The sequence below is a fragment of the Amphiura filiformis genome, chromosome 4 (assembly GCF_039555335.1).
Source record: "Amphiura filiformis chromosome 4, Afil_fr2py, whole genome shotgun sequence".
In the NCBI taxonomy this organism is placed as follows: Eukaryota; Metazoa; Echinodermata; class Ophiuroidea; order Amphilepidida; family Amphiuridae; genus Amphiura; species Amphiura filiformis.
Window position 1 is genome coordinate 61370385 of NC_092631.1, and position 15955 is coordinate 61386339.

Below are 15955 nucleotides of genomic sequence, written 5' to 3' on the forward strand. Positions count from 1 at the left end.
TTAACTGAAACTGGGGAGTTCCTTATGAAGTTTGAATGTACCCAAAACATTGAAAGTAATTTTGAATTACATTTCTCAACGACGATACATTGATACTAATGCTATGACATTGCACATACTTTATTCACTGTGCCGAATATTGGGGGCTTTTTCGGGAACATTCTGTAACATAGAAAAGTCTCTGCCGCATCTATGTAGACACATATTTTTATTCGCAGCCACCCAGCTAGTTATCATCGGCAGGTCCTACCGCTACAGTTCAGCTATCGACTTTGTTGATCGGCAAACGGAAAAGAGGATGTGTTTCACTCACGCCTCATCGACCAGATTCACATCAGTATTGCTTTACACAATCAATGCTACACATCATGACTTTAGGACATTTGAACGTCGATAATCGCATTAAGGATTTGTGTACTGCTACAGGTTTCATTTTATAACATATGGCAATGTTTGTATTAACTTAAACATTTGAAAGCTTTCCAACCATAGAATAAGTGCACTAACACTTCCAATCATATTCTTATAAAAGGGGTTCCCAAACTTATCCCTTACCCAAATCGCATTTAGCGCGACACGCAGCATAACATAATTGCTGTTAGTTACCCAAACTTATCAGCGGAATACTGGGCGAAATTTCCAAAGGGGGCACAATTTTCAAGTCATCCCCCTGACCGGCTACCAGAATTTGCAATTTTAATGCTAATTTGCGTCAAATATGTAGTTACTTGATCAATATGATGACACTCTGCACTTCAATGCACGCAGATATCTTTCAAATAGTAAAATAAAAATTCGGCAACTCAAGAGACACCCAAAAGAGTCCCGACCCACAATTTGGGAACCTTGTCCTATAAATTTGATCGATATTGCTAATGTATTGCATGGATAGTATTATGTATTTGTATTATTTTAGTTTGTCGATAATCCTTCAACAAATGAGAAAGGAGGGTCCTAAAATCTGTCTTCTATATGGAATCCACAACGGTTTTGTAACAACCAAAACGGGTTTTAAAATCCCAAAATATTTCTACAAAGGATTAAGTAACCGTTTAAAGAACTAAAAGGTATCTTTCAGTATAAAGAACCTTTTGCTTCTTAAGGGTTCCCTATAGAGGACATACAAGGTTTTTAAAGGAATTTTAGAAACTTAATTTCTGAGAGGATATAGAGGTCTTCAGTGGATTTCGCTGAACAGTGATCTTCGTAGGACAACGGAATATACATCAGAACTTTGAAATCAACAACAACAACAAGGCTGCTGGCTAAGTGATATAACAACATATAGCGTATTTGATTGACTCTGACTGGTGGTATGTATTTATGTTCACTTACGAAATTATTGTTAAATCATACTTTACATTTGATTGAAAATTCAGATATTGTTAACTTAATCAAACAGTGTGTTGTGTTGTGCATTCTGAATTTAGTTTGGGTGAAAGGTGTTTTGAGTCATTACAGACTCGTAACGATACGAAGTATTCTTAAAAGGGTGAGGTATTTATGTTTTACTATCTTTGAACACATCCACTTTCAAACATGCAATACTTTTTTAATAGTATGTACAATACTAACAATTACGACTTACCACACAACTTGGACTCAATTTAACACCATTGACTTCTCCGGGGCAGTATTCTACTGATGTCGAAGACGGATTGTTTAAACATGCATGTAATGTCCTGTCAAAATCTGTCTCATATTCCCAAGCACCACATTTAAAGCATTGCAGTTCTGACATTATTGCTGTGAGTGGCAGCTCTTTCACAGTGTTTCCATATGTGAATTTAGGAAGACCTGTAATTGAAAATAACAGAAAAGAAAAGAAAAGAAATGTAAAATTTACATTGTATAATGAGCTTATCATGATTAACCACATTGCGGGTGCGGGAACAATGTATGTAAAATTGTCAGCCTTTTGTCAGATTTGAAAGTGATAGATTCACCACAGCTAATTTTAAATGATGATGATAGAACGTGTGCTGGTTCTGGAAAACATGGCAAAGCGTCTGGGGTGGGGAGAGCATAAGTGCGTTTGGTTCCCTAAAAATACGGTTACATTTGTTTACTAAGTCTGATTCTGGGTGTGATTACTTTTGTCTATACTGTTCACGACTTATTATTTTGTTTAAAATATGTAACAAATAAATATATTTAATATCGGTTCAAGTACAAACAACTAATTTACGGCATTGCCAACTTTACAATATCAAAATAATACTAGATTAAAGTGACCCAGCAAACACAAAACGTTTTTGAAATTATTCGCAAAAGGTTATAAAAGGTTGTCAGAAAACGTTTAACGGGTATATAAAAAGTTTAAAACGTTTTCATAACAGAAAAACAGTTAATTTATAAAAATAATAATGATTTAATTGCAAACATTTTAACATAATAATATTTAAGAGTTGACAAAATATTTGGCAAGAAATGTTTGCAAATATAGTTTAAAATAATATTTTGAAAACATTTTTAAAAAAATGCAGTGTGTTTTCATAACGTTTTAAAACGTTTTCATGACCTTTATACAGCCCGACATTTAATGTTCTTAAAACGATTTTACATAAACCAAAATATATATATATAACTTCTTTAAAACATTTCTAAACCATTCTCGTGTTTGCAGGGGAGAAGTGTATAATTATTCGGCAATAAATGTAAACTTCTTGCATCATGGGGTACTGTCATTTAATTATGTTGGCAGCCACCGTGTTACGCACTATTTACTTTAGCTAAACACATGTCGCTGTAAATGACAGCATATTTTAGTATAATTGAAATGGATATCTGTTTTGACGCATTTCAAAGTTCCGTCGCCTTTGCAAACTGTTAATAACTATAATTGATGGTGTATCATTGTTATGACAGTAATGGTAAACATGGTGTACTTATGGTTATCGTGATGGTGCAGATGCTGTCATATTCGATGATAAAAATAATTGAAATGGGAACTGAAGATCTGTCGCAATTTCAAACTGTTATGAGTCTTGATTGTGACCTTGGATCAAGGGAAGCCTGCAATACAGCTTACAAAATTGAACAGAATGTGCCAACATTATGCAACCATGTTAAACCGATAATGTACAATTTCGGTAGTTTTTTTTTAATTTATCACCAAAAATTACGAAACAGGGTTCGCAGGTTTTTGCCGCAGGTGGAAAATACCACGGTTTTAACGCTTGGCAAAGACAGTTTTGCCCCCTTTTTGCCGGCAAAAATGGCAAAACTAAAAAAGTGATTTATTGTTCAGTTTTTTTTCATCTCAAAACAATTTTTTTAAGTTACAAAAATAATTTCCTGAGTGTAACAAGGCCAGATTTTGTAATAATTTAACCTATATTAAGAAAGTACAGGCATGCGTTTTCATTGCTCAAGTGCATTTAAGCGAAATGTGGCATATATCAAATTCATAACTTGATCATTTTAAGGACTTGTGAGACAAAAAAATATGTTGAATGATTTATTAAAAGTTGCGTATTACTGTTTATGAGCCTTCTGTGTTACTTTTTAATATTTGAGTGACTATGTGTGAGTTTTTGCCATTTTTGCCGGTTTAAACCGGACAAAAGCTGACAAAAACAGGTTTTTGCGGGCAAAAACCGAACCCTGTTTCGAAATAACATCAGTAACAACTGTCAGTTATTAGTATGGCGGCCTACACTGTGAAGCACTCTTGGGGATCTAATGTCTTATTAAGACATTAATTCAAAATTCAGGCACACGACGTCGTGTCCTAGGCACTTAAGGGATTAGTTTAAGGGTTTCAATAATCACGACCCAATACAATGCAATGTACTTTAATTACAACCATTATCACTGAGTAGTGAGCTTTAATGTTTGTTTGTTTGTTTTTTCTTTGCATTATTTTTTTTTATTTACCCATCATTTTAACGCTGTAGGTAGCTGACGTCTGTAAAAAGTTGTACATTTAGTTGTGCAAATGAAATATTCATTTCTAGAAAGTCCAAAAAGCGGACCCTCGGGCCAAAAGCTAGCAACGTTTGCGAGGGCAATGTATTTCATTAAGCTTAATAACATATTTAGATTATATCTCCGCATCTAAGCAAGCATGCTAAAGTGCATACATTTTCCAGATTTAGTATTATCTTATTCCGCACACCGATATTCAGTTATGCGTTCATATCTTGTAAATACATTGATTTCATTAATATTACATATTTGCCACGCTATAAACCGTAGGGGCATTTACAAAACATCAATAACTTACTTTGGTAGCGACATTGAATTATGATAGGAAGCATGATAATAAGATTTAGCTGAAATACAGACAACGTGATTAATAAATCTAGCGACACGGTTAGGGTTATAGCACTTTTTATTTTCGAGCCTTTTTATTTAATACAACGATAAAGTCGTTAATACTCATTTGCCGATGCTATAGAATTGTTGGTCTTAAGTTATTGTTTATTTTGTTGTACAAAAGTATCGTTTTTACTGTAACTGGAATGACTTTCATTGAATTCATGACTTAAATATACTTTCAATCTATGTACACATATTATACCACATTATCAAGTGTCCCTTTAAAAAAAAGAAGGATTATTTTTAAGGAATGTGTGACTCACGGCAGAAGGGATAATTTCTTTCAATATTCCATTGATTTGATTTTGCTGTAAATCTGCTTCGATCACTCAATACTCACTCTATATTGTACCCTATGGGATATCACTAAACGCTACAAAGTTAGCACGTATAAATTTGAAACGTGTGAAGCTCTCAGGCATTGAGATAAAAAAAATGGTTTTGAATATATTTTACCAACCAATAACGTACAATTTAAATCACGTCACTGGTTGAATCATCAAGTATAAACACTCCAATGAGTTGTGTGAAGTAATATATAGTATACACCTTTTCGTATACAATTTTAGAGAATTTTTTTTGCATAATTTGTCAAATGTAGGGGTGAGTCGAGGAGTGCAAAAAGCACTGCAACAGACATGAATTGGCTAGTACTAGTATTACAGCACCGTGCTTCCTTAGACATGTTAGAGTAAAATAAATATCCATTTCCAAAAAACATGTTTCAAGACGTGCCCTGAATGATATTGTTTCTATGTAAGGTTTAGAACCAGAAGGAATAGATTTTAACATATTTATTTGGTATGACTCTAGGGCTGAAATAAAACTCCTTTGTTGACAGTTTTGCTTCAGTCCTGAAATTGTACACGTGTAAAGTGCTTCCTTAAATTCCATTAATCAGGTAGTATGGTTGCGAATAATTTTCAATGATATCTCCATCAAAATTTGTTATTAGAGGTTATTTACCTCCATAGAGCGACATCTTTTGGAGGTAGACTTTTTTGTCTTCCTTATACTGAAGCATGTGAATGCATGAAGATCATGACACTATGAAGTTACAGAAGGTAATGATATTTGGAGCATGAAAAAACAGTTACATTGTTCAGGAACCATAACTTAGTTCAGTTAAACTTAGCTAAGTGCTTAGATAATAATGTATCGTTTGAGACGAGTTACTTTAAATTAAAAGTGGTTGTGGTGTGGCTTGTTTGTTTGTTTGTCTGTCTGTTTGTTTGTTTGTCTGTTTGTTTGTTTGTTTGTTTGTTTGTTTGTTTGTTTGTTTGTTTAACCGGTCGGTCCGGGCGAACACACACTTTGTTCCTGATGGGACATGGCTCAAGCAAAATGCTTAAGCCAAGCCTGAGAAGCTTATGTGATGCGATCAAGCAAAATCAGTCGGAACTCGGAAATATTAAATGTTCAGTTTCTTATAGAATAGTAAAATTCATTAACAAAGCTGCATTTTGAAGCAAACCCCATTGAAATTGAACAACCAGTTAAAAAGATAAGAGCAATTAAATAATTTCCAAAACAAGAGGAAACAAAACGAAAATATTTCCTTTGCTTAACTATATCTCATAACCAATATTTCCGACTGATTTTTCTTCATCTTATCACATAAGCATACTGGCCTATAAGTATAGAGAAAAGAAAGAATCAGGTTTGAGGCAAAAGAACAAGGAAAACAAAGGCCACTCCCAACAAATCAATTGTACAATTTTAATCTTAGCCGTTAGGTCGAGGAAATAAGAAATAAGAAATTGGGAATTCAATGACCCGATGGTGAAAGTAAAGACAAAATGTCTAACTAAACACAAACCTGTCTATATCTTAACAATCTTTACTAGCCCTCCTAATTATATAAATTACCTTACAATACCAAAATTGGTCTTCTTCTGATAGCTGACTAACGCTCGAAAGTATTAGCTAATATGGTTTAATTGAAGTTTAAATTTGATATCGTTTGTTTATTTTCAGATGAAAACAAAAAGATGCACCTGATTGAAACATTCAAGATAATGTTAATGAAGTCGTCAAAGTGTATGACACAGAACACACAGTGGATTGACAGCTTCTGTACATGCAATAAGTTATGTTGTTGTAGTCATGATAATCTTATTCAACGCAATCGACATTATAACTATACCTGAAGAAAAATTGCAACACAATTTCTTTCACCTGAAGCTACGTTTTATGACATTTTCGGTGTTTCTAATCAATCAATGACAAGGTTTTGACTTTGCTATCGCGCTTTCCTGAAGGGTTAAATGTGGTAACTCGTTTCAATTGTTATTGGAAATTGTATTTGTATTTCTTTCTACTAAAGCCATAGTGTAACAGTTGCCAAGTAGGAGGCCCTCGATGTGCTTCAAAAGTATGATTTTATACGATTGTAATGTACTTTAGTAAACTAACATACAGTGCAAAAATCAGTTGTGACAAAATCCAAGATTTCGAATGAATACGTGGTTTAATTATTATTGTCGATGTTAGTCGAACGTGTACGCGATGCTCGTAAGTACATGGTGTGCTGGAAGGACATAACACATCAAAAGGACCGACTTCATCAGTCATGATCCACAGAGTGACACGCATTGGCGACATATGTGCTGGTTTGCCTCATCTGTTCTGGTCTATTATTTTAAAAACACATAATGACAGTGAAAACTAACATTTTGAGGAAAAGAACTGCAAGACCTGTTTACTGTTTTCTATTGCTGGCCACAGATACCATTGTATTGTTGACAACCCTTTATCTTTAGCATAGTTTATTTAAGAAATAAAGGGTAATGCATTATCCTATACACCTAAATAACGTGTCCGAGGCAGTGGAAATGTAAATAATGGGTGAGGCGCAGCCGACCCATTGTTTAAACGTTTTTACTGCCGAGGACAAATTATTTGCGTGTAAAGGATAATGCTGCACCCTTTATTTCTATTCTATTACCAGAAAATAGTGCGATTTAAAGAGAAAATATCATTTTTTGGCACAAATATCAAGTTGTTTACTTCAAGGTGGAGCGCGTACGCGTAAGTGACAGCTAGTATCGCGGAAATATTGCACGCGTAACCAAGCGTAATGCTGTGCGTAGAATGAGTTGCGGCGCTTGACCCATTATTGCCGAATAATGGGCTCTCACGTGTTTTAACAAATCACAGTGCGCGATTTTGAATAATGGGTCGTAAGAGTAATATAATTGAAGTTATTTGTTTCGAAATGCCCTAATACAGCACCTATGCGAACTTCGTTTAATGTATAATGTAATTTATTGATTACTACAGTAATAAAACCCGATTAATTCTCACATATTACGACGAGTCACAATTTTCGACATTGACCCGATGAGAAGATCTGATCAAATGTGATAAATTGTCACAATGTTTTAAAGTGTTGTAACAAATAAGGTAATTTATCTAAACATTCCGTATGATTTATAACTCCCAGGTAGACGTTACCAGGTTGATTGATGGTATGTTTATTCATCCAGGGACATCAATATTGTAAGAGCACAAACTGCTATTATAGTGATAACGTTAGTAAGCAACTATGAGAGCTCCGTACATGTACACAGGCATCTTCAAATTAATTGTTCTGTTTACGGTGACAACTTCCTTATTATAATTGACGATGTCTGAAAATACGAGCTTCAAACGCAATCCTTAAAGGAATACATTAGAACTCCTGTGGAGTTTAAAACCTTTCTTGACAATATAGTCAAGTACTAAGGGAATACCAAGTGTTTAATTGGATATGTAAATGACTCAGTGAACGATACTACAATAAACACAAACTTGATCCTTGCAACCGCTATATAAGTGAATATAATTATGGTGTATTTATTCAGCGTTTATATTTTAGAAAATAAATAGCGCCCTCAGTTTTCACACAAGTGTGTAGATAAATAATAGGTACCTACAAATAGATGATTAAATGTAGTAATAAAGAAAATTGAGTGCAATGTGGGAAAGCGCTTAAGATAAATTTGAGAAGGCCTTGTGCACCGCACAGTGTCATCGCCCCGAGATCTTCATGGCAGAAATCGCCATGGTAGGTTGAATCCACCGCCACGCATGGCCATTTTGTATCGACCTGTTTTTAGTTTTGAGTCGCATAATGGGCCGAAGGACATCTGACTAAGGCTACTGACAATAGCCCCGATTAGCTCGGTGACTGACCTTGCTAGTGTGTGAGTCGATCATGGTACTCCATAGGTCATATGCCTTTAGCCAAGGGATCACCCCATACAAAGAACCCATGTTCCTGTAGGCTTTTGCTCACGTAACTTACACCACATGAAGGGCCACATTGGTTTCTAGAATATTCTTTATAGTTTACATCTTTATTTCTGCCATCTTACAAAGATTTGTCCAAGATATCAGATGCATAATTAATAACTATGACTGAAGAGTTATAGCTCCCAAAATTTTATTCACGTTACAAGCATTATCATCAGCATACATGTTTCATCCAAGAATGAAAATCTCCAATCTGTCAATAAATGCACAAATATCTTCGTCATTGACAGAAACTAATTACATTGTTTTATATCAGCAAAACAATCCACCTGTTTCTATCATTCAACATGTTCAGTGTATCAAACATACCACATATCGTAAATGCTTTGCACACTAAGTAATATTACTTTGCACTTCAATTCTCAACTAGTTTCAGGAACGACTGCCGCAAATATGCGTCTAATAGCGCATAATGTACATGTATCCTCCTCATTAGAGAAAAGAGGTACATACTCTACGACAAAATTTGCGCATATCCATTCCATTTCAAATTGTGATGTACACCAAGATAGGTAATAATTGAACTTTCATGTTATTATGATTTTGTTACTTACTTTGGAATACCAAAGCCTTTTGAAACCATTTAGAACTAGAAATTAAAAGTTCGAGGCTTCTTTTGGCTCTCACGCAAAGATCCCATTTAAACAATGTCATGTTCTCACCAAATCCTCCTAATTTAGATACGAACGGTCCGCATCTCACCCAATGACCCCCTCTTCTTTTTTTATATTTTGCTCTCACCGAATTCCCTTACTATGAAAGTGTCCGCTCTACACCTATATCAATTTGATATTGAAGTGAACGCCGGTTGTTTCACATCTCGTTCGTTGGAAAGATACGCTTTGTAAAGTGTATCTTTCAAGAACGAGGTGTATAGTATGCTTTATTCTAGAATACTGTTTATAGTGAATTCCAGGCACACGGGATTTCAGACAAAAATGCTAAGTCGGTTGAAACTAAATCTAACTAAACTAAAACAAATCGTTTTTATAAAGTAGGACACTGTGTCGTCATGATTATTTTACTACAACACTGTACACGGTGCAATCATCAGACTCCACAGTAACTGATACGCGGAAGTAACTCTAGATACAAGACGCTTACCGAAATTTCTTACCGAGATCCTAGAGCAAGTTGCTAGATGAAATTACATTTTGATGCGTTGAATTAGGAATCCCATTGGATAAATATAAAGCGTTTGTTTGATCTCACTCGTGACACAGATGGCCTCTAAATGCCACAGGCTCGTTGTCTAAAGAAATAATTGAAAACATAACATCGGATGAATTTGAACAAAGTAGAAACAAGGTTGCCAACTTTAGGAATACAACCTTCTCTTGGTTGTAACATAAAGCAGTTTTGTGTATAACAAAACCACTCCTCATGTATATCATTATTGCTCTGTGTTATATTTCAAACCAGACTCTGCAGGAATATCTTTGAGCACTTTCCAATTACTGTTGCTATTATGTAGTGTAGTATGCTAGACCTTATTATCCGGCCCTAGCTGCTGACTTGCTACGACAATCCAGTTAGAGCTTATATTACTTTGTGATGACAGGCACTGTCAAAAAGTATGTTTAAAAGGAATTTAACTGATCGTGAAAGTGCGATTAGATAACAAATAACTACAGTAATAAGTGAGTTAAGGTAAGTATTGTAGCTATTGATGTGAGTTGTTTTCATATGCAATTCTCGGTGCAATGATACAAGAAGATTTTGGCAGTCGCAATTATAGTTGCTAACTTAAAACTACAATTTTAAGACCATTATTACCCGATATTGGAAAAACTTCTCTCTGTTAGACCCATTTCACTGAAATATTGTAATTTCTAGAGCTTATGTTCTGCAAAGGATTGTTTTTAAAGATAGAGGACAAAAGCTCCCATTTCAGGCATTTTCCCATAAGGCAATGCCAATGAAAGGCGTTATACCGGTGATATCTTACGGAAAGAACTCTATTTGGGACTTGAAATGAATTCTATCTAAGGAGAAATAACTTCTATAAGAGCTAAAAGAGGAAAGGGAGTAGGAGAGTAAGATAAAGAGTGACACTTTCACACCATTACCAACACCCGGAACAGGTGATCGCTTTCCAATAGTTTTATATATTACTAATTCAAATCAAAAAATCACGCGTGCTCTAAATGAATTTCTAATATCGTACCCACCTGCCATGTTCCTGTTTGAAAGCTTTTAGGAATGAAATATGAACTCTCATTTGTGTGATCAAAACTCCCGATGAAGATATTCACAACACGCGCAATGGATGCAGCAGAGCACGACTAAAAGAACATAATAGAAATGTCTGCTTCAATCAGAGGGCATGGGTACAGACACACTCAGGAATATCTTAAAGAGCACAGTAAATACTAATTATACTGCACGAGAATAGTAATTATTCGACTAGACTAGTTCATACCATCCGGTTGACACTGACAAATTTGCATGACAAAATGACCCGTCTCCTCCGCAGCCAATTTGGTTCCGCTCCATCGAAGTCAAGCTGACCGCGGTGGAGAATACCCTCCTTTGTGTTTTGTTCATTTGTGTATGGAGGGCCATTCTTGGAGTCCGTAATGACTTAGGCTACTCTCTCAGCTAGAGTCCGCTGCATTGTACTAGACATTTTTCTGTGCAATGCTAGAGGCAGCCGGGAACACGCATTAAATTAGTAGCACCCTTGTGGCCCCCGTGTAGTGGAAAACAGTACGGCTCAGTAGTTAAAAGTACGTGGCATGAGTTGCTGAACCTAACGAGTATCTAAAAAAGTTGCTGACATTAAATTAGGACGTTTACCAACCTTTTTACCTCAAATTGCGTTATTTTTAGATCTGCGGTGCCTTAACTATAAGGTATAAACTGAAACTCATGATTTAATCCACTGAAACAGTTGTTCACAACATTTCAATTCCATTTCAACAACAAAATGTGTTAAGTTGCAAAACTTTAATTGTATTCTACTTATAGGATATTGAGATGTATATGAACAAAAAGAAGCTTTTAGAGATAATTAGGTCAGAATGTTCAACTTGCACTTAGAAACTACCACATTTAATGGATTATTTCTGAAATAGCATGTAACATAGCACTAAATATCCGAATAGAACTTAGAACTTTTAATGATCCAAATTATGTTCTCCGGGGAATTCGGCACATCATAATTAATGAAATTAGTTATGTTTAGTTCATATTGTTATCGTAATTGCTTCAATTCCGTTGACGTGGTTCCTAACAACTCACGCACGGAAAATCTGTGAAAGTATATTAATAATAAAAATCAAATTAACCATTGTAAGTATGCTTAGTAGAGGTTCTCATAAGCATGATAGTTGAGGAAAAGACCTACTTATTTGATGTAATACTTCCTTCAAATATCATGAATATCTAATTAGTGTAAGCGATCGCTCCACATTTAGAACACTTTTCACTAGATTAGCCTTCCTGTTTTTGATTTGAAATTCAACTTGCAACATAGACTGACCCTCAGTCTCGGTTCGGTTCCATCTCTGGATAATGTGACAATTAATAATTACACAATGCCCTATGAAAAATACCAAAGTCCTGTACCCCCTTTGTTTTCTCCAAATACTCAGTGCCAAAAACCATTCCTCTTCCTCCACAAATCGACTCCACTGATTACACACACAGCCGAACCATGCAGCAATATAGAAAGTCCAGTGAGCGCTGCCATTCGAGACTGAACTAATCTGTAACTAATCTGTAGGCAAGTTGCCTTCCAAATAATCGCTGAACGAAATCGCTGAATCTAACAAGTATAAGGGAAGCTTATGTACACATGGGGGGGGGGACTGACCACTTTGTAACGGTCTGACATAGTGCGGACTGCTGGGGCTTTATATATATATATGTATTTCGTTACATTAAGGACCACGTCGTGCCTATGACGTTATTACCAAAATAACACTTTTTGATTGGTGGGCAAAATAGTATCGCTGCATAAACCACAAGGGGGTAGTAAAAACATCGCTTCAACTTGGTGTGTACATTAGACGGGCCGTTTCTGCCAAAGATGCAAATCGCAACCTTTTTCGTTATACGGACCGATCTTACATACCAATCAATGAACAATAATGCGCTTTTGTGCCGCACGTATAAATGAAGTCAATTTTTGCACCTCACTGCAGCTTTATAATAATGATTACAAAATGGGATCATATTGTTTTTTGTTTAATAGACTTTTCTTCATATCTTCAATATCCTAGGGAGAGCATGAGGGTTCAATTTGCTGGGAAATTGACCAGGGGAAAAATGGGTAGAATTAATATCGGAAACCTCTGTAGATTAATTTCAGACTTCCGCTTTCCCCATGTCTCATTTGAAATTGGGTAAATGAATCATGAAAGTATCCGTCCTTCGGAGGGGAAGTTAAGCCGTCGGCCCCGTGTACAGAGAGCAAAACCTGTACATGTATCTCTCAGCCAGATTCGAAGCGAGTAGACTGTTCCAAACATGTCTCGGTGTTCAAATGGACCCCAATGAAAATAAGCTTCAATAGAGGCTTTCTTGGTTTACTCTAATGAGTGTGTAATCACAACCGTAATATAATACACTGACCATTAAAGGATTGGGCGTTGAAGCCCGGAAATGGAGGGGTATTGCTGTGCTTAAACTATAATGTAAATAAAAACACTGCCGTACTAACTGACCTATATCAGCTAGGTTACCATCGTCATACTGCTAAATCAACAAGGTAAAAGTAATAATATTTGCTGTTCACACTTATCCGCAGAGTGGTTTCTTTGATATCAAAATCAACAGAAAACAAATGTGTTGTGTCCGGAGTCATGCCCACCCTTATGGTAATCTAATCGATCTCAAGAGATAGGTGTTTACACCAGATTATTGTTGGATTTACAAAAGAAGCGGGTTTTCATTTCGTTTTCAATAGTCAGGCTGGTAACAAAATCAAAGGGACAAAGCACAAGACTGGGCATGTAGATATTTGGGTTACTATGATTCATTTTAAAATAAGCTCCAAAATAGTAACCTATAGAACCCATTTGAACCAGGGGTTATATAAGCAAAAAAGTCAAAGGTCAAGCTTTGACTTCCATAGGGTAATATTAGGGTAATCTGTCTGTCGATACTTACACTTATACTTATACAGACAGTACGTCATCCATTTCATACTTTTCACTTTTTTTTATACTTTTTAACCCCCTAATTTCCCTCATTCTTCAGGCCCTGCTCTCTATCGGGTGTTAATTTATATTTTAAGCTTGTTTGCTATTGTTTTTGGAGCAACATCACAAATAACTATACCTTTTCTGAAAGCTTATGACTTGAGGAATAAGTTGGTGTGTTTTTTAACACAAATAAGCACTTTTGTTTGTGCGTATCTGAATGACCTTCGACATTTATGGTTTCCAGAAGTGGGTAATTTTAGATCGTATACCAACATTGATCACTACGAATAACATGTCCAAATTGGTGCTTTTGTCACTCTGTCCCCATCTTAATGAAACCGACCTTTAGCCTGTCTAAGTAACAAAATATCTAAAGAACAAAACGAAATCACTTTGGCGGCATCTATTTCTATGCTCTAAAGTCGATTTAATTTCATTCATCAACAAGCATTTCCTACGACAAATCACGGAGAGATACTATGTAGAAAACAACACAGGATAATATCTACATAGGAAACTGTAATTTTGTCCTATAGCAAATGGTCAGGGTACTATATAGTTACCCTGCTATGCTAATAGCTTATGTCATTTTCTGTAATTTTGAGAACAAAGAACAAAATGTGGTTCAAGCATGCATCAGTTACGTACTCACCCTGACTATTTCGGATTATTCCCTTTCATTTGTATCATTATTATTTGTTCTTGTGTAAAGATTGGTGAATAAATATGTTTAAATGCATGCCTGAACCATATTTTGTACTTCGTTCTCAAAAGTACAAAAAATGACTTAGGCAAAAAGCGTAGCAGGCTGACGATATCGGGCAAAATTAGATGTTGTGCATGTAATTAAATCATATTCGCCCACCAAACCCAAATCTCAGAGCACCACTGCAACATCTTTATGTCTATTTCGTATTTGCCCTATTCAAACCCACATATTATTCATCTTGGCCCCTTTATATATTCTAGATCATGTCTGCTCATAGACCTGTTGATAAAAATACACATCTTTCACTTTCAGTTCGTGCTCTAGCATACAGTAAAGGATATTGCTGTCGGCACTGTTGGATTATTTTAATTTTCTCGTATATGATTGCTTAACAAAGCGATTTTAATGATATCCATAAGCTGTGAAACATGGGATTACTCCATGGTCTGTTTATGATGTTAAGAGAGTTCTCGAATCCAGCGGTGGTATTCAAAAGGACGCCGACCTGGTTAGTTAGCTATTTACACATTGTTTTGTCCAGTTAGAGAATTTCCATTTTCCAAATTATTTTTCAGTTATTTTATTTCAAATTAGAGATATCCTAAGCAAAGGATGATCACGTGAACGATAAAAACATACTAGTTTGGCACGTGACAATATGTATTGTGACATGTGATCACAAACAATGGGCCAAAGATAAGACTAGATCTAGCTATAGATCTGAACTTATACTGTCTGCGAATCTGCTCACGAAACGGTATCTTGATATTATAATTTGACATTATTAATTACAGTTCCCTAATTTACGCCACATCATGCGTAATATTTCGAGTATTAGAGATAATTAATAGACCAAATTGTAATAAGATCCATCAACGTGATTTACTGAATTGGTATCACGCCCTCCCCCCCACCCCCATAGAAAACAATTATTTCACAACCAATGAAATCCTTTTATAAATAAATACTTATCAAGCTTGATGTAAGAAGGTTAACTGTAAAGTATTTATTCCAAAAAATGGCCGCGGTAATTAGTGAAATAACAGTGAGTGTACTGAATCTATGCTTTTATTTCGTTCTGCTTTAATATTATCATGACTATAGAGCGTCGACGACTAACCGAAACAAAAAACAGTTGATTCTTCACTGAGTAATAATATTATTAACTAAGAATTATGTAAATTTATTTAGAATCTAAGTGAATAATAAAGTGAAATCGAATACAAACTGTGCTTAAAACAAATCATGATGTATAAAGGATTATCTTGAAACTTGCTGACTAAGCAAACAATAAATTATAATGGATAACTTAAAGGCCTATCACTGGTATTTACCATGAATAATTCAAACAATGAAGATTTTGACATTATTGGAACAAGCATGTTCAAAGCATGCCAATAATAAACTTTGCAAATGGCAATCATGAAGGCAATCTTCAACTACTAAACCCAGAAATGACAGTGATTGACGTGAATGG

The 15955-nt window shown here is 35.4% G+C and overlaps 1 protein-coding gene across 1 annotated transcript in view; it reads right to left on the minus strand.

The window, feature by feature from the left end:
* The window catches only part of LOC140151166 (uncharacterized), a 200301-nt gene that overhangs the window by 18898 nt on the left and 165448 nt on the right, over positions 1-15955 (minus strand). Inside the window, exon 2 of the mRNA XM_072173387.1 lies at positions 1589-1797. Coding sequence (XP_072029488.1) covers positions 1589-1797 — 209 coding nt within the window. The remainder of the gene's footprint in view (positions 1-1588; positions 1798-15955) is intronic.